At 40.6% G+C, this 17,941-nt stretch overlaps 1 protein-coding gene across 1 annotated transcript in view; it reads left to right on the top strand.

Moving 5' to 3' along the window:
- Positions 1-286: 286 nt before the first annotated feature.
- DENND1B (DENN domain containing 1B) overlaps positions 287-17,941 on the top strand; it is a 192,702-nt gene continuing 175,047 nt past the window's right edge. Inside the window, exons 1-3 of the mRNA XM_019637992.1 lie at positions 287-302; positions 730-754; positions 1,942-2,006. Of these exons, the coding sequence (XP_019493537.1) occupies positions 287-302; positions 730-754; positions 1,942-2,006 (106 nt within the window). The remainder of the gene's footprint in view (positions 303-729; positions 755-1,941; positions 2,007-17,941) is intronic.

The following is a 17,941-nucleotide window of genomic DNA, read 5'->3' as shown; positions in this document are numbered from 1 at the left end:
CGGCGTCCGGGCGGCCGGCGCCCGAGGAGGGGAAGCGGCTCTGACCTTCGGCCGCCCTCCCCGCCGCCGCCGCCGCCCGGAGCCCGGCGCCCGTCGCGGCTTCGGGGTGGGGGGGATCGGGCATCTCGCGGGGGGCCCCCCACGCCGCCCCTGCTCGTGTGCGCGTCGGCGTGCCCCCCTCACGCCGCCCGTGCTGCCCCCTCCTGGGGCGGCCCCCGCGGAGCTGCCGACGGGCGTCTCCGCGGACGGCGTTTTCACGCGCTTCGCGGAGGGGACGGCCACGGACATGGTTTCCCCGGGACGTCCGTGACGTCAGGAGCCGTTCGCACCGGGGCAGGGATCTTTGTTTCCAGTTTTCTCTTTTTCAGCCGAAACTTAACTCGGCAAAGAATCTTTTTTCTTTTCTTTGTTTTTTTTTTTTTTCTTTCTTCCCTTGCCACGCCCTCTTCTCGCCGCACCACCCCCAATTGAAAATCACGAACAGCGTCGTTAATTGTATTCGCGTGAAAAGGCTCTTTAAAGTTCACATTGTAATGGCACCCCTATTTAATCTTGACCCCCCTAAGAGAGATGCTAAGGAATATTAGGAAAGCAGGAAAAACTCTGTAGTTTTAGAATGATTTTCTGCAGGGTTTGACATGGGGGGGCGGGGCGGGAGGGGAAGGGTAAGTGGTTTAAAAAGGATGCTTTTGGACATTAGTTGAATTATGAGGGAGGCGGTCACCTGAGTCCTGACTGTTCCCATTGAAACAAGGTAATAATCGGAGGGCTGGGGGAAAATGCACATTTGCAACTTAATTTACGTGACTTGTGACTTCCTATGTTTCTAGATTCTTGTAATAAAATTAAAAAGGAAAAAAAAATAAAAAAGACTGTGTATTTAGAAGCCAAAACTGGCGGTGGGGTCTTGAAGGAAGTATATGTTAAAAACAGCCAGCGTACAAAGACACTAGGTCCCTTTACCAGGAAAAACTGAAATATATTAACACTTAGGTCACGTGGACCTTGTGGTATCAGACTTGAATCTTTTATCTTCTGGCAGAAAGAGATTAAAACAGAACTGTGTTTTGAAAAAAAAGTGTCTCGATAGATTTTAATCTGCTTTTTTTTTTTTTTTGGAAATTAAACCAATGAATAGGTTGATTGTATGAGAAGTTAGTAAAGAGGCAGATAATTTCTGAATGAAGCAAAGCAACCTTATTGTTCCTAGTGGGGGAATGTAACCCTGAGGCCGAAGTCTCATTTCATTCCCCCCGAAGAAGTGACGTAAAGCAAGACTTTTCTGTGTTCGCCTTGGAGTCTATGTGTAGTTTGTTACTTTAAACATGCTTAAGTAGAGTGATTACATCTCCAGGAAAGTATTTGCAAGCATCACATTTAAGGAGCATTGTAAATGCTTCCCGGAGGTCTGGAATGTGGCAGGTGGAACCAGGTATCCCTCATTCCCACTGACACTGGAAGACCTTTAAAGACAGCCTGAGAGCTCCATAGGCAGGGAAAGGTAGGGATGCTTAGGAACATCCTGGCTGTCCCGCTTTGATTCATTAAGATAAAGGCAACAACACTTTACATTTCAACAGCATTTACTACTGTTGAAGGTAATCTCACAGGTGCTATTTCATTTGTAATCCTCACAATTATTCTGTGACGTGAGCAAGGCACTTTGGAGGTAAAAAACAAGCAGGCTCCAAGGTTAGATGTGTGGCCCCCAGTCTCAGAACTCCGAAGTGTGAGCTCTCCAGTTGCTGAACTGGGGAAAAACTGCTATTTCTGCCTGCTACTCTCTGGTCGTATAGTTCATGGCCTGTGTTGAGTTAAGACCAAAATTAGTTTTTAGAGGTAAGAAAATATTGACTTGATATAGAGGTGTTTTTTTTTTTGTTTGTTTTTTATCTATTTGTCATAGGACATAAGTATGACACAATTCTTTTTTTCGTTTAGGGAAAATCCAGAAAGAACCTTTGACTTGGTACTGAAAGTGAAATGTCATGCCTCGGAAAATGAAGGTATGTGTTTTTTGTTCATTGTTAAAATGATTGAGGCTGTCAGAACCAGTGTTCATGTTGCAGACTCCTGGAACGTGATAGTTTTGGGATAATTCTAAATGCATATTCTGCACCTACTGTCTCAAACTGCTGGTAATAAAAGATGGTAGGTCTTTGGCATGAGCTGGTAGAGATCATGAGTGTTATCTGTGCAGCTTAAATTTCAGGTGTGTGTTATACGTGTAATTTACAACTCAACTTCATCATTCGTGGATGAAGTTTTGGCGCAAGGTCACAGTGCCTTTTCATTGTCTTTCATCCGTCTTTGAAAATTTAGCTCCTTTTTTAAACACCAGTGAAAATTCTCCTGCCGCTGCAATGGGAACCACCCAATTCTCTTCTAACGTTTCCAGAATAGTCTCCTCTGTTGGATTTACTCCAGTAGAATAGCACTTTCAGAGGAAGGTAAACAACAGTGTGTGTCATTACTTGGAAGGGTTTTTCAGCTGTCAGTTTCTGTGTATCTTCCGAGAACACTTTGGCATCGTGATTTTTGTCGTTTTTTTCACTTTTGTCGTGTGTGTGTGTGTGTGTGTGTGTGTGTGTGTGTGTAGGGAAGGGGTGGTAGAAAAGAATATTGTCTTCTGTCCTTCTCAGTGTGTCCCTATGTGATATGTTTTCATGGCTATATCTCCAGTGTTGATTTTATTGGCAGTGTACTTAGGTCCTAGATAGCATGCTGAGTACGCGTGGGATTCTATGGACACTAGTTGTCCATTCGAAAGGCTTAGTGGAAAGGCTGCTGACACTCTTAGCTCTAGAAACTGGCCAGCAATTATATCCGCTTAAGCAATTTGGAGCCACACACCTTAAAATAGAGGGGCCCCACCCTGCGGTGGCAAATGGGCATGGCTAATTTTAGGGAGGAAGTCGCACACTCCCAGCTCCAGCAGCCCTGTGGGCTGCTCTTCTGACCTTTTGAACAGCACTGTGCTCAGGTGTGTCCTGGGCAAGGGCAGGGACTGGTCGCAGGTTGTAGGGAGCTTTTTCTGATTCAAAAGGTTATCTTGTGTTGTCCTATGTGTACTAAAGTTTGTCCATTTATGTACTTTTCAGGCCCAACCAAGTTTTCTCTGACGACTCAAATTTATACATGTTTTTCAGCTCTAATTTAAGTTTATTCTGTAGTATATTTATGATACAAATCAATCTTCAAAATACCTACCATAGCATTAGGATAAGGTGTGTGAAGTAATGCTTACCTGATGTGTTTGTAAAACAGGCTACATTCCCAAGGAATTTATATTCTATAATTTTATTTTTCTCCCTAAGAACAAAATCTTTTTATTGTTTAAAACGTATTATAGAGTGATCATATTTCTTTTTTCTAAAATAAAGTTTAAAAATATTGAATTTTTTCTATTATCTTTAAATGTAACTTTAATAATACATTGTATCTGCACAACAGAGAGTGAAGTTAATGAAATCAATCTTATTCTACTTCAATTGAAATGAGTTCAAATGTTGCAGAATAAAATGCTTTGGCTGAAAAGTTTGCTCCAGTTTTTAACCTTCTTAACTGAAGTAAATTATAGTTCATGTCCTCTGGGTCCACCGCTAATGATTCCCAGAGAAAGAGATTATAATTACTTTTAATCATACTGTTTTGCCTTGGTTGTACATATTAATTTCTGTTAGTCCACAGACATACCCCTGAAATTCATAAGTACATAGATCTATTTTCCATCATTTTCTATTTATCAATTAGAAACACACTATAAAGGGAGCAAGCACAAGTGCTTATTGGGGGAAAAACAGTGCATTTTTAAAGATTGCTGGTATTCAGTCATTCAAGTCAGAAAGCACATCCAGTCTCCTTTCAGTTCTGACAGAGACGCTATGTTTGGGCCTTCCTTACGTTATATTATGGCTAAGGAGAGTCCAGGCTTTATTTTTAAGATCCTTACTTGGAAGGTTTCCTTCTATGTGGCAAGAGTGGTTACATTAAAATATAAATACAAAAAAAATTAAATTGCAACAAAACACTGTTTTCTCCGAAACAATTTTTGCAGCTTTCCACCCAGGGTTGACTTTGTTACTTTATAAAAGAGCTTCCCAATGCAAAAGCAATTAGCGCAAAAATGTTTCTACTGCTGAAACGATTACAATGAAAAAAGAGCAAAAGTCTAACTGGAAACACACATCCTAGTATTCTGAGGCTCTGGGATGAAAGTCAAAGGCAGTGAGTGGTCCCCAGCAGTAATGACAAGAAAAATCAGGTGCTCTTGAGCATTGGAGAGGAGGGGAGGCGACAGCAGGAAGGACTGAGGCTGTGGCCACTCTCTCCACCAGATCTCTGAGGCGGCCAGCTGGGTGGCACAGGCTACCTTGCTTTTCTCCTCTGGGGCCCTCACTTGGACTCCGAAACCTCTTTACGACACCACCCACCTCCTCCAGAACTAACCGGCACTCAGGAGTGTGCAGAGATCCTGGCTTCCAGCACATGTCCCAGGCGGGAGGGAGTTGGGAGACCCCCACAGTTTTGCTGGTGATTTGTGCAGTGACCCCCGGAAGTCACACTCTTGGCCTTTGGAGTCAGATGACATGGTGACTCCAGAGTCATAGGCCCGGGTGGAGCCTCCATTGGGGAGGGGTCACGTGGGGCAGGGGACCCTGAGAGCCGTCCTGGGGAGCAGAGCAGGGGACCAGGCACAGCCTCTGTAATTTCAGTGCATGCCGAAGTGACCTTGACAAAAGGATTTGTCTGCCTCTGGTAACACTAGATCCTGCCTGTGTCAGAGCTGGCGACCTTTCCAGAAAGACTTTTCTTTTGAGTGCTTCACTCCTTCCTCTCTTTTCCATTTTTTTAGGAACTAGTTATTCCAGTTTGTTTTTTCTACTCCTGGCCTTCTCTTTTATTACCTTCTTGCCCTTGCTGCTATTGTTTAAGTCACTACTTATTAGAAACACCTTCATTTGTATTTTAGCAGTTTATCCAGTGTGATGAAGTTGGCAATACAATAAATGGCCCAAATAAACACTTTCGGCCCCTTGTAGAGGTTGCAGTGAGTTACCCTATGTGTATATTCCACTGATATGGCTGATTGGCAGCAAATTCTAAAGATTTTTTAAAAGCTAAACTCAGCCACGTAAAAAAAGCATGAACAACTTTTCTTGTTTTGATTGTGACTTAAATAGAATGGACATGACTAATATTTTAGGGTATCACAAGTTATATTTTTTTGTGCTCTAAGAAGTAAATGCTATATAACTAAAATTTTGTATCAAATTGAGAGAGAGCTTGATGTTTCTCAGTGGTTTTTATTTTTTATTTTCTACTTTGTTGATAAATATTAACGGGAAAAATGTCCAGAAATTATTAAAGCAAGTTATTAGAATATTCCTATTTAACTGTCAATAAAACCAGTTTATATTAATTAGCATCTCATATGTGCAGCAGTTTGTTTAAAGTGGGATACATTTTTTTTTTTGCTAACATTTAAAGGGAAATGGGTGATGTTCCTATGTAGTACTAGACTTGAAAAACAAAATGTGTAAATTAGGATGTTTTAGGGTGCAGATACAAAATTAGTTTCAATAATAAGGAGACTTGCTACCTAATAGATGAGGAAGTCTAAAAGTAGGTCATCAAGGATCCAGGTTCTTTCTGCTTCCGGTTCTGCCACCCACAATAATGTGCCTCTGGGGGACTTAGAGTCCTGTGGTTATAGGATGGTTGTCAGGGAAGTGGAACTCTGCTTTCTGGTTTGTCTGTGATGGTGGGGGTGACAGACACTGGCTTTTCATGGCCCTGCCTTTAGAGCCAGAAAGTTTCTTTCCCAGAATCCCCCAGCACATTGGCTCCCAGGGGCCCAGGTTGGGCTGGGCCTGACCATTCCTGAAACAATCGTTGGTTGGGTCGGGGTACAGTGGTGAGTGGCAAGATGGTCACAGTTGATTAACTAAACAACTGGCAAGGAATAGATGAGGAATCAACTAAAAAGCTCTTTGCACTTTTCAGAATTTTGGTTTAATTTTTGATGACTCTGATCCAGTAGAAAATGTGATGCTCAGGTTAAACTTGCTGTATCCTGAGATTGGTGATATGACATGAAGGCCTTGGCATGTTTCTCATGTTCACTTTTTAATAGAGAAGTTTTAATGTTTTTCATTTATCCTGAATAATTGAAATTGTAGACATCTTCAGAGACAAAGGATTATTAACTAAGTTTTAGTTAGTAATTCGAAATGGCATTTGTTGTTGAAATATAACGATACAGCTAGCTCTGGCAAGGTGACCGTCTTCGTCTGGCCTATTGCTGCTTGGACGTGTTTCAAAGCCATTGCATTGCCCTTTTTTTTAAACAACACATTTTAGAACACTGGGAAATGGTTTCATATAGGAACCCCACAAATTTAAAAATCGCCATGAGGGGTGTTGGTGGGTCCCTCGCGTCCCCCATGGGTCGGTAGAATTGGGCCTAGGGTGTTGCACAGACTGGCTGGGCATCGTTTTGTGGATGTCTTCCTGGAAGGACAACTTCCCGAGTCACTTCTGCTCCAGCCGTTCCAGAGTGAAATGCCAACATTTAGATCTTAATGCTCTTCCTGGCAGATTTCCAAGCTAGTAGCTGTTGTCACTGTTCTCTTTGCTGTCTCCTTGCTTCCCGGTAGTCAGGGAAGCACAGCCAGCAGCGATGGCCTCTCCTCAGTTCTGCTGACAGCACTTCCTGTTCCCACATTGCCCCTACTTCCCCCAGAGCGAGCGACTCGGGCCTTCAGAGAAATGAGAAGTGACTTCTCCTCAGCAGGAGATTGGAGATGCCTTCTCTTAGGGTTTTGTCCCCGGCAGCCGCCTCGGCCTTGGTGCTCTGGGTGCTTCCTGCACTGTGCGTTGCTGATAGCTTCCCCCAGGAAGTCTCTGCAGCTGGTCCTCACGCAGCACTGCCACGCGGCTCTTGGTGTTTTCCATGTGCTGACTACTTAACAGTTAGGAGATGTTTATCTTCACTTTGCACATGAAGAAACTGAAGCACAGAGAAATGAAGAAACTCACCCAAAGTGGTCTGGCTCCAGAGTCTGCATTTTAATCGATTGCCTTTTGAAAGACAGTTTTAATCTATTTTTTTTAAGAATCCACTGCTCTGTTGCCTTTCCGTGTTGTAATTTTGCATAAGCTCAGCACAGGCTGCTTTTGTCTCGTGAGGAAACTAAGAGTATAGACTCTAAGGTGCAGGTATTTTTTATTTTTTTTAAACAGCAATACAGTGTCTTCAAATTAATGCATCGACTGTAACTCCACATAAAATAATGACTGAGCTTTTTCCTGTGGCTCTTGACTCCAGCTTAGGAGATCACCCTCTCTCACCACGCCTATGTTTTTGGATTTCTGTCTCTATAGTTAGTGAATCTTTGATCTAAAAGCTCTAGTTATTTATTAGTAGTTTTCACACATCTTTAGCAAATCTTGTTTTCTTTATTCCTTTCTCTTTAGCGACAATAATTTCTCTTAGGAACAAACCACTCTTTGCTACCGATTTTCTGCTTTTATCAACACAGTATCAGAAAGACCATCCATCTCTGATCTCTAGCTTACGATAACAGTTGAACCGCTTCTTAACTCCTTTCTTAGATCAGGACATTACGCCAAAGAACCTGTTAGTCAGTAGCCCTCATGCCCTGCACAGAAAAGGTATTTCTAAGCTCACTTGTGCATTCGACACCTCCCTCCTGCAGGAATACTGTTTACACAGTCTGCCTGGATTTAGCACTTGCTGTGTTCTTACAGCTGCATCTAACATGGCAGTGTGTGGACGTGTGGATGTGTCTGTCTCTTTGCCCCACTTAAAGTAAGGGCTTTAAGAACCGGGCCACGACTTATTAATTTGTATCCTTAAGGAAAAGCTCGGCACTGTATCTGACATGTGCAGTAAGTATTTACAGAACGCATAAAAGAAATTGGACCTAGCACAGTGCCTGGCCATTGGAGCCAGTGAACGTTGGTCAAATTATTTCACTGAGAGCCCCTTGTTGCAGAAGTGATCTTGAGTGTGTACCGGTGTGACAAGACTGGGGCATTGGAGATCTGTGACCATGTATACCTTGGAATGGGCTGCTTAGGGTTACCCTGCGCTCAAGCTTCCCACTTAGGACCCGCGAGATAGACTGGGACAGCTGCTGTATATGCATATGTTTGTGGAGCTGCCTTAAAACCCATTTACACCCAGCCACCCATACCCAGACCCGGTGAAACCCTAACGTGTAGAAAGTAGGACTTTGATAAGTCATACATACAATGTCCATCGTGGAAAAAATCCGTGCGTAGAATGCGGTTACCGTGTTTTGCTTTAGCTTTATGTTTAGCACAGGGAACTCTTTCGGACTCCTTCTTAGTCTACATGCACTAGGATAGGCAGCGGTTCTCAACCTTCCTAATGCCGCGGCCCCTTAATACAGTTCCTCATGTGTGGGGACCCCCAACCATAAAATTATTTTCCTTGCTACTCTATAACTGTAATTTTGCTACTGTTATGAATCGTAATATAAATATCTTTTTGTTTTCCGATGGTCTTTGGTGACCCCTGTGAAAGGGTTGTTCGACCCCCAAAGGGGTCATGACCCACAGGTTGAGAACCGCTGGCATAGAGTAATCGTGACTGAAAGTATTACCTTTAAACCCGAGGTTTATAGGTTAGTGCCATGGGGGGTGCTGGGACTTACTGCAGAAGAGAACGGTGGAATAACAGAAACGGAAGTTTCCTTAGAGAGCACCTGGTGCAGCCCGTGAGGGGGGATTGCGTCGCCCCCTTGATACCTCCCGAGTCCCTCTGCCCTCGCCCTGCATCTGCCGCCGTCATCAGCCATCGTCACGGCTGCCCAGGGACCGCAGGAAGTTTCGGACAGGAAGCGTCATACAGGCTGCTCCCTCACCAGCTCGCTGGTTTGAAAAGCAGCCCTCTTGCACCATAACCGTTGTCTAAGCAGGTGGTGTCACATAATGTCCTTCTCTGATTAAAGTAATTCACACCTGATAGCCAGCCCTCAAGTGGGTATTTTAATTTTAAAGAAAGCCTTGTAAACTCGAATTAATTAAGAAGATGCAGTTTGCCATAGTGGAAAGGTCTCTGAGCTAAGGATCAAATGGACCTCTGCCAATTTCAGTGTAGGCTTTATCATTTCCCCCATCTATAGCGACAGTCCATTTGTAATTTGTGATTAATAGCTTTAATAAGTGTGTAAGTATATTTAGAGTATTTGAATTTCATTAAGGCATTTCTTTGTGTGTTTATAAGTTAATGAACTGAGCTGTAACATTAGTATAGAGCCTTATTGATTTATTTTTCCTGATTAAACTTCCAGTTAGCTGCTTTACAGAAATAGTAATAAAAACTACTACTTATTTAGTATTTACAGTATGTCAGTAAGTGTGCTAAGAGCCTCCGTATCCTGTTTCTCTTCACTTCAGTCACATGAAGTAGGGCCTGTTATCCTTTCTGTAAAGATGAGGCAGGGAGCTCAGAAACACTAAATAATTTAGTCACTTAGCTTTAAGAAGGAGAGGGAGCTGAACCTGTTTTTTTTTTTTTCTAATTCTGGATCCAGAACACTTAACTGTGATCTGTGCTGCCTTGAAAATAATCTTCTTTTTCTGATAGCACTGAAATATTTCCCAGCAGTTTTAGGGAGCCACCCTTTCAGAAAACCCCGCGTTCTAGGCTTGACCAGAGTTGGTGCGACATTAGGATGATTTTTAACAAGCATCAAAAGATGCCACGGGAAGAGCATAAACTATAGGAAATATTCAGCCCTCTTCCATTCCTTCCGTGAAGGCTTCTGAGTGCCAGTTATGTGTCAGACAGACGGAAAGCAGTTAAGAAGGTGACATTCCTGGAGAGGGAGTGTTAGTTTCAAGTCAGTGACTGTATGAGTGTAGTGAGGGCTGGGGCAGAGGCTGCGTGGCATCCACCATTGAGTATGAAGAGGGCCCTGGCTCAGCTCTGTGAGGGGCACGGGGGACAATCGGACAGAGGAGAAGGGAGAGGCAGGGAGAGTGCTGAGGTGATGGGGGGAGACACAATTAAAGATCCTGTCAGTTCTCAGCTCCGTACCAGGCGGTTGTCTTGTTCTAAAGCTACGTGGAGTTTTATTTCATATTCAAGATCTTGTGTGAATAATAAGGGGAAAAGGATGCCTTGCTTTTGGTGTATATACTCATAGGTAAGGAAGATGGCGGAGAAGCGCTTTCTGTGCCGTGTGTCCTCTGCCTTTGGGGTGGCGGTTGGGCTGGTTTTATTGCTCAGAGCCTAAAACGGTGTCGGACCCCAAGTGTTCAGTGAGCATTTGCTGAATTGTTGAGGCACTATTTTTAAGGTACTGGGAGGACTTTTAAAGAAAAGGGATGGAATTTGTAAAGGAGATGGAGAGTTTAGTGATTATTATTAAGTTCCTTCGTTCTTTAAAAGTATAACTTTATTGAACAGGTTGAAATTTGTGAAAGTGAAGCCACTGAAGTAAAGGGTATAAAAGTTGCTGAGTGGTAATCCTGTTGATATTTGCCTTGTGGCAGTGCGCGTCTGTCCTGAACTTGGTGTTTATCACCGACGTATGCTCAACCCGAGTTTAGGTTTTGGAGGATAAGCACCTTTTTGGATCTCTTTTAGATTTTTGGAAGATGCCTTCCGTATGGACAATGTTCAACAATTACTTGTTAGGTTATGCTCTGTTATTAAAGTGACATTAAGAAAAGGGTGTACTATGTTTCCATAACCTATTTTAGATTTCTAAAATCTGTTAAATAACTGTAACACAAAGAACGTTGAAAGGCTGTAGATTTTTATCATCGCAGGCAGTAAGTGCTTTATTTAAAAAAAATTTTTTTTAAGAGCTGTCGATAAACCACAAGCTCTGTAACTTCGTAGGCAAAACTGGTAAAGATCAGATAGAGCCTTTTCCTCTTTCAGTTCCTTCTTATTTATCATTTGAATCTGAAAATAAAACCTAAAACTATCAGTTTAGTACATCTGATGGTCTTCTGCAAATGATAAGCATCCAGAAATTAGTCATTTCAAAAACAAGTTGGTCTTGGGTTGGTAGCAGAAATGCACCAGCATGTGGATGTGTTGAGTATTCAAATTTGACTTCAATTAAAGTTAAGCAGTTCTTTAAAATATTGTCACTTGGGTAGTTGTAAAATTTAGACTCCTTAATAATTTTGATACAAGATGGCTTGAAAAACTTATGAAAACATTGGTTGAAGTGAAACCCAAATAAGTTCAAATTGTCTTAATATGCTGGAACACCGTAAGTCTGCATTACAAGTGCAATTGTTTAAATAAACTTGTATGGAATTGGTTCAGAAAAGATACTTAAGTGGCTTTTTTTTTTTTTTTTTTTTTTTTTTAGGTTTTGGTGTTTGGAAGAGGAAGTTGTGTAATATCTGGGGAATGTTTTCAAGGTTTTAGTCACTGTTACTGCTATATAAATTAAAATAGCACTTTCTGTTTAATAATTATAAGTGACTGAGATTAATTTATTTGATTTTTAAAAAAAATGATGTGTTACCTCTTTTTATTTTGTTCTGATTACTACAGAGGACACATGACCTGAGTCGTGGAGTTACAGTTTTGCTGTGAAAGGTGTGATTTGGGGGATGAATATCTGCAGAATACTTTTTGGCAGTAAGGGGTGACACACTTTATGAAGATTGTGTGCAGTGTGTCCACTGTGTACAGGTTTAAACTTGTGACGGAAGAAGTGGTCCGCTGAGAAATATGTACAGAATACTAGTTTCCCAGCTCCTAATGGTCACTGTTGTGTTTACTAGTGACAGCATTTACTCTAAAAAGTAAAAATATTAAAATGAAATACTAGTTGAAAGTCAAAAATTTAATTTGTAAATATTTACTTCATTTTTAGCTTAATAGTTGAAGACTAATGAATCTACAATATAAGATATATGCCATTGGCCTAAATTTGGCCTTTGGGGTTTATGTAGTTCTCTGAAATTCTTTAAAAGTCATTATAAAATCCATTTATAGTTTATTCAGTTTGGGAATGTATCAAATCCTTTGGTAATTTTTTTGACTCAGGTTTTATTCCGATTGACAATGCTCATTTTGTTCATAAATGGATACGGAAAGAAGAGAGGCAATGCCCTCATATCAGATTTTCTACCTTAAACCTTGTATCACATGCTAACTACTTCTTTCTTATTTGTGATGTGTTCAAAATGGCGGTCGAAGTATTGAAATGAAGTCACCGAACACTTCTTCTTTTTTTTTTTTTTTTTTATTTTTTTTTTTAATTGGGGAATTGGGGGGATGGGAACAGTGCTGGGGAATTGGGGGAAGGGGAACAGACAAGTTGCTGTCGTTTTGTTCTTCAGTCTAGTTGTGGAGGATGTTGCTTCAGTGGCCCAAGTTGGCACCATCATTGCGCTCTTCCCGGGCGAGGCAGATCAGTCGCCGGCTTCTGGACGGCCGCTCACTGCAGCTGCTGGCCGCTCACGCTGGCTGCTGGCCACACATGGTAGCCCATGGCAACCCACTGCCACAGGGGCTGCAGCCCACGCCGTCGCCAGTGACTCAGGGCAGCCCAGCTCCAGGTTGAGCTGTTGTTCAGCATCTTAGCTGTAGAGGGCAGTGTCACTGGCCCTCATATGTGGGATCCGAACCGGGGCCCTCTGGCATCCCAAGCGAGTTCTTAACCATCGCGCCACTCGGCCAGCCCCGAACACTTCTGAATTGCCTTCGAAATCATCTGAGTAAAACTAAATTGTGTATTTTCATTCTTTGAAAATGTATGATTTATATTATGTTTAATATATATGACAGATTTAACACATACAGTTTATATTTACTTTTAAACAATTTAAAATATGACTAGAATGTACCCATTTTAGATACGGCTGACTTTAATTTGGTCAAAACACAAAAATTATATAAGTATTGTTTTAAGGGCCTTGTCAATACTTATTCCGAGTTAAAGCTGTTAAAAGCTAGGGTGGAGGGGAGGAGGTGGGTGCTTCTGCTTGATGTAGGGTTGGCGGAGATGACTAAGCTAGCCCTCAGTGCTCTCTAAGAGCCGTCTTACTCCCACACAGGACCGGAGTGTCAAATCCTCTGCAACTAAGAGAAAGACCAAAGGCTCTTTTCTATTTCTGGGATCTATAACGGCAGCACACTCCAATGGAGGCCTGCTAGCTATTTGCACCACCTTTTGCCATCTGCATGGAGGTGTTAAATTTTGGAAATTGTATTTTTGCCTGTTTCACTTTTACTTTGTGGTGTATGGTGCTTATTCTTTCTTTCATTAGTCATTTAATATTTTTATATTCTTTTGAACTGTTTTAGCTTAATTCTTTAGTTTTAATTTTATTTTTAATTGTACTTTGCTTCTTTTTTTTCTTATTATTTTTATTTTAATTTCTTAGATCTCTAAAAAGTTTTTGTTGTTTAACAAACAATTTAATGAAATACCCTCTTTCGTTTGGAAAAAGTTACCTTCTTTCTTGTTCTGCTAGAGCGTGCCCTTCAAACCTTTTGTTCTTTTTGTAATGAAGAGACAAGGAAAGCTGTTAGAGGGGGTGAATATCATGAAAAGTAATTGTGGTGGAAACTCGCAGAGCAGACACTCTATAAATAACATTAACGCGTACTCTTTGATTGAATGTGAACATGTTGTTAAATTTCTGTTTCGAGGTGAGCAGAGGTAAATGGGTTTGATGAAACAATGCCTTTCCTCGGGGTCACATAGTAACTTCCAAGTCCTCGGTGGAATATTGCAGAGGTGGGAGAAATGAGGGTGGGAGAGGCTAACATATCTGTGGCTGAGTTAGTTTCACTTCGAAAGGATGTTGGGCAGAGAATAAAAATGTGTAGCATTAAATCTGACGGTACTCATTTAAAGTGGCATCTGGAAGGACAAAGAGAAAGTTAAAGTGTGACTTTCCTTTGCACTCCATTCTTCCCCATTTTTCATGTGCACAAAATTCAACAGGAATTCCATATATGAGTACATTTTCAAACTTCTAACAGTTAATATTGACAAATTAGAAGGTCGTTAGAATGGTAATCAGTAACTAAGAGTTCATATCTCTGAAGGAATGACCATGAGGTGAGATTAAGGGTAATGTTATACAAGTGTAGGGTTCTCAGTGGAAATGTCACCAGCTTGAGGTATGGGGCAATTGATTATGAGTTCTGTGTAAACTGATACTATTGCAATATGTGAATGATTAAAAATTATAGCAAATTCAAGGCCATCCCGATAATGACACCACTCTTAATTTATTTGCATTCCTATATAACTTTTATTTTTTTTTAAAGATTTTTATTGGGGAATTGGGGGATGGGAACAGACAAGTTGCTGTCCTTTTGTTCTCCAGTCTAGTTGTGGAGGACATTGCTTCACTGGCCCAAGTTGGCACCATCATTGCGCTCTTCCCGGGCGAGGCAGATCAGTTGCCAGCTTCTGGACGGCCGCTCACGCTGGCTGCTGGCTGCTGGCTACACACGGTAGCCCATGGCAACCCACTGTAGCAGGGGCTACAGCCTATGCCGGAGCCAGTGACTCACGGCAGCCCAGCTCCAGGTCGAGCTGTTGTTCAGCATCTTAGCTGTAGAGGGCAGTGTCACTGGCCCTCATATGTGAGATCTGAACTGGGGCCCTCTGGCGTCCCAAGCCAGCTCTTAACCATTGCACCACTTGGCTGGCCCTGTATAACTTCCTTGAGTGAATAACTAAAGGAATAGTGTAGCTATGGTTAGCACTAGAAATTGCATGTAAACCATGGGCTATCTTCTCAATGCTAAAGAATAGAGTAAGCCGCTGATAGGATGCACTGATAGGATAAACGGATGATTAAAAACTACTCAAGTGTTACTTACTTGAAAAACTTATTTAGGCCTTGACAAAATCTGGATTATGTGCTTAACAGTGGATTGTGACTGTGAACATTGTCTTTTGTGAGAGGTGATGGATAAAGCTTGAGAAGCACTATATTAGAGAGTAAGTCCAGCAATTAACCTTGAAGCTAATTTTATCATTGATATAAATCTTTTTAATAGATAATTTTATAAAGTTTATGTTGTTTTTCAAATAAGTTTCATTTATTTAAGTTCATTCTGTATATCCCTACATTCTCAATAGCAGTGTTTTTCAACTTGAATATTCATGTTATGACACATGTAGAAAATGACAGCATTTGTGTGAACATCTGGGCAAATGGACTTCATGCAATGGTCAGGAGGTAACTGGCTGGGCGGCCATTGTATAGTCTCGCTCTTCTTAACCGTTAGAGATCCCATGAATGCATTTCTCTTAGCGCTTCCACCTGGTCTTTGGACCATCTCTCCTTTTTCTTTCTCCTTTTTGCAGCAGAGGCTCTGTGGTCGTTGATCACCTCTTCTTTCTTCCTCCCAGCCACCTCCACATTGCATGTCATTCCTACTTCCCCAGACCTGTCTTCACTAGCCAGATAGTTTCCCAAACGTTCAAGGTCTGTTCAATTTTTAATCTCTGTGACACACATGTATTTGTTCTACGACTTGTTTGCTCACCCACCCCTTTATCCATCCACATGTATAAAATGTCATTCTTGATACTACAAGGAATGCAGAGATGACACTGGGCCCAGCCATCAAGGAATTTGCAATTTAGTGAAAGAGAAACATATATAGAGTTTATTAAATTTGTTGGATTTTGGACTCTTTCCAAGCCCCATCTGTAGCTGCAGTTCTCAGTAAAAGATTAAATGCTTGAGAATCCAGTAATTATAAGCAGATATGATAAAGTTTTAATTCTGTTTTTAGCTTATGGAAGTGCCTGTGTTAGTATCTTCTTTGAACGTGGACACTTCTCATTTGAAGACTTGTTTATTAATAAGGAGGATGAAAAGGTTGGATCACAGCTGGTCTTTGGTTTTACTAAGCTTTTTGGGGGATTTAATGTATTATTATTATTATTTTACCATTTTTGGGAAGCTCTCCAGGTCCTTAAAAAAATTAACCCTTCAGCCTTTTTTTTTTTAAACTTAATGCATGGGTGGACTCAGTGTCAAGCTAATGGAGACAGCTATTATTTCCTGATGGCTTCCTTTTCCTGTCAATTTTGGCAGCATTTCAGCAGGACACCAACACTGACCAGGTGGTGTACTGAATGACAACTTATTTAATGTTTAGTGTGTTCTTGCCAGTGAAGTAATATCTAGTAACTAAATAATTCCAGCTCCCCAGCCAGTCATGGTCAGAAGCATGAACTGCTCAGCCCCATTTCCAGTCTGTGTTTAGCATCATTTACTCGCTGCTGACACCGCTCAGATACAAGTGTGATTATTTAGCATCTCTTATTCCTGGGTTATAATTCCACCCTTCTACCCTTTGCCATGTGTGCCCCGGTTCTTCTGTTGGGTTTATGTTTGCGTTGGTACCAGTTCCTTCCTCAAATAAATTGTAAGTTTTTCACAAGCAAGAAATAATACCACTATACCTTTGAAATCCATAGGCCTGGCAGAGTGCTCTTGTACAGTAAGCATTTAAATGAATGTATGCTAATGAATGATGATAATGCTTATTTATATTTTGTAGAGTAGCAGTAAGTTTCTTTGATGGGAGGGGCCAAGTATCACATTCATCTTATTCATTAAAAGTGTGAAAGAGACTTTTATAGCGAGCTTATCTTTGAAATACTTTAGTTCTCAACTTGTGGTGGACAGTGACAGAATTTTCATTCTCTACTTGGCTAAGTTATAACTTATTTTTTTCTTTGAGGCAGTCTAATCAACTGTCAGTGTTTTAATTGGAAATTCTTATTAGTTTAGGCTCATTTTACACCCTCAGTATCTACATATACGGGGGTGCCAAAAAATGTATACACACGACTTCATCTTTTGTTATGGGTATATATTGAGTATTACAATTTTAACACAATTTTTTCTTTTCTTAAAATGTGTATACATTTTTTTGGCACCCTCTGTATTTATTCACACATTTCCCCTGTACTAATTTTCTTCCTATTTTTAAAAGTCTGTTTTTTTTTCTTTTCATTGTTTTGGTGTCCTGTACTGTTACATATTTTTTCCTGTTTTGCAGCATACTCCCATTACTAACATTCATTATTTGGAAAGGATTTTAGGTCAGAGAACATACTCTGTATGACTTCAGGACTTGAAAATGTAAGGTTTGTTTTATGACCCATATGTGGTCTGTCTTGGTGAATAGTCAATGTGTGATTAAACAGAATAAATATTCTGCAGTTGTTAGATATATTGTTGTATAAATGCCAATTATATAAAGTTGATTGATAATGTTTTTCAAATCTTATACAACCTTACTGATTTTTCAGGTTCTATAGCTTTCAGTTACTGGGAGAGGAGTGTTAACAACTCCAACTATAATTATGGATTTGTTGATTTTGCCCTTTTGGTTTGGTCAGTTTTTGCTTCATGTATTTTGAAGCTCTGTTCTGAGACGCATACACATTTTTTATTATTTATTTATTTTTTTTACGAACTAACCCTTTTAACATATGGTTTTCTTTTTTTGTCTCTGGTCATGCTTTTTGTCTTTAAGTTTACTGTGAGAAATAAAGGTACTCTATCTTTCTTAAAATTGGTGTTTGCATGAAATTTTTCCTATTTTTTCTTCTAAACTATATTTAGAGCTATATCTATATCTAGTATCTTTATATTTGGTATTTCCTTTTCTATCTAGTCTGACAATTGCTGGCTTTAATCAGAGTATTTAGTACATTTACTTTAAATGTAACTATTGATATGTTTAGGGTTTTTTGTTTGTTTGTTTGTTTTTGTTTTTTTACAGAACAGCTTTTTTGAGATATAATTGATATGCTTAGGTTCAAACTACTGTGTAAAAACTTGTTAAGGATTGTATATTGACACATTCTCATATTAGGCTTGTTCTACGATAGATAACATTCTAACATTAGAATTTACTTTA

This window comes from Hipposideros armiger, unplaced genomic scaffold (genome assembly GCF_001890085.2).
Source record: "Hipposideros armiger isolate ML-2016 unplaced genomic scaffold, ASM189008v1 scaffold_37, whole genome shotgun sequence".
In the NCBI taxonomy this organism is placed as follows: Eukaryota; Metazoa; Chordata; class Mammalia; order Chiroptera; family Hipposideridae; genus Hipposideros; species Hipposideros armiger.
This window is presented reverse-complemented; position numbering and strand designations above follow the sequence as displayed.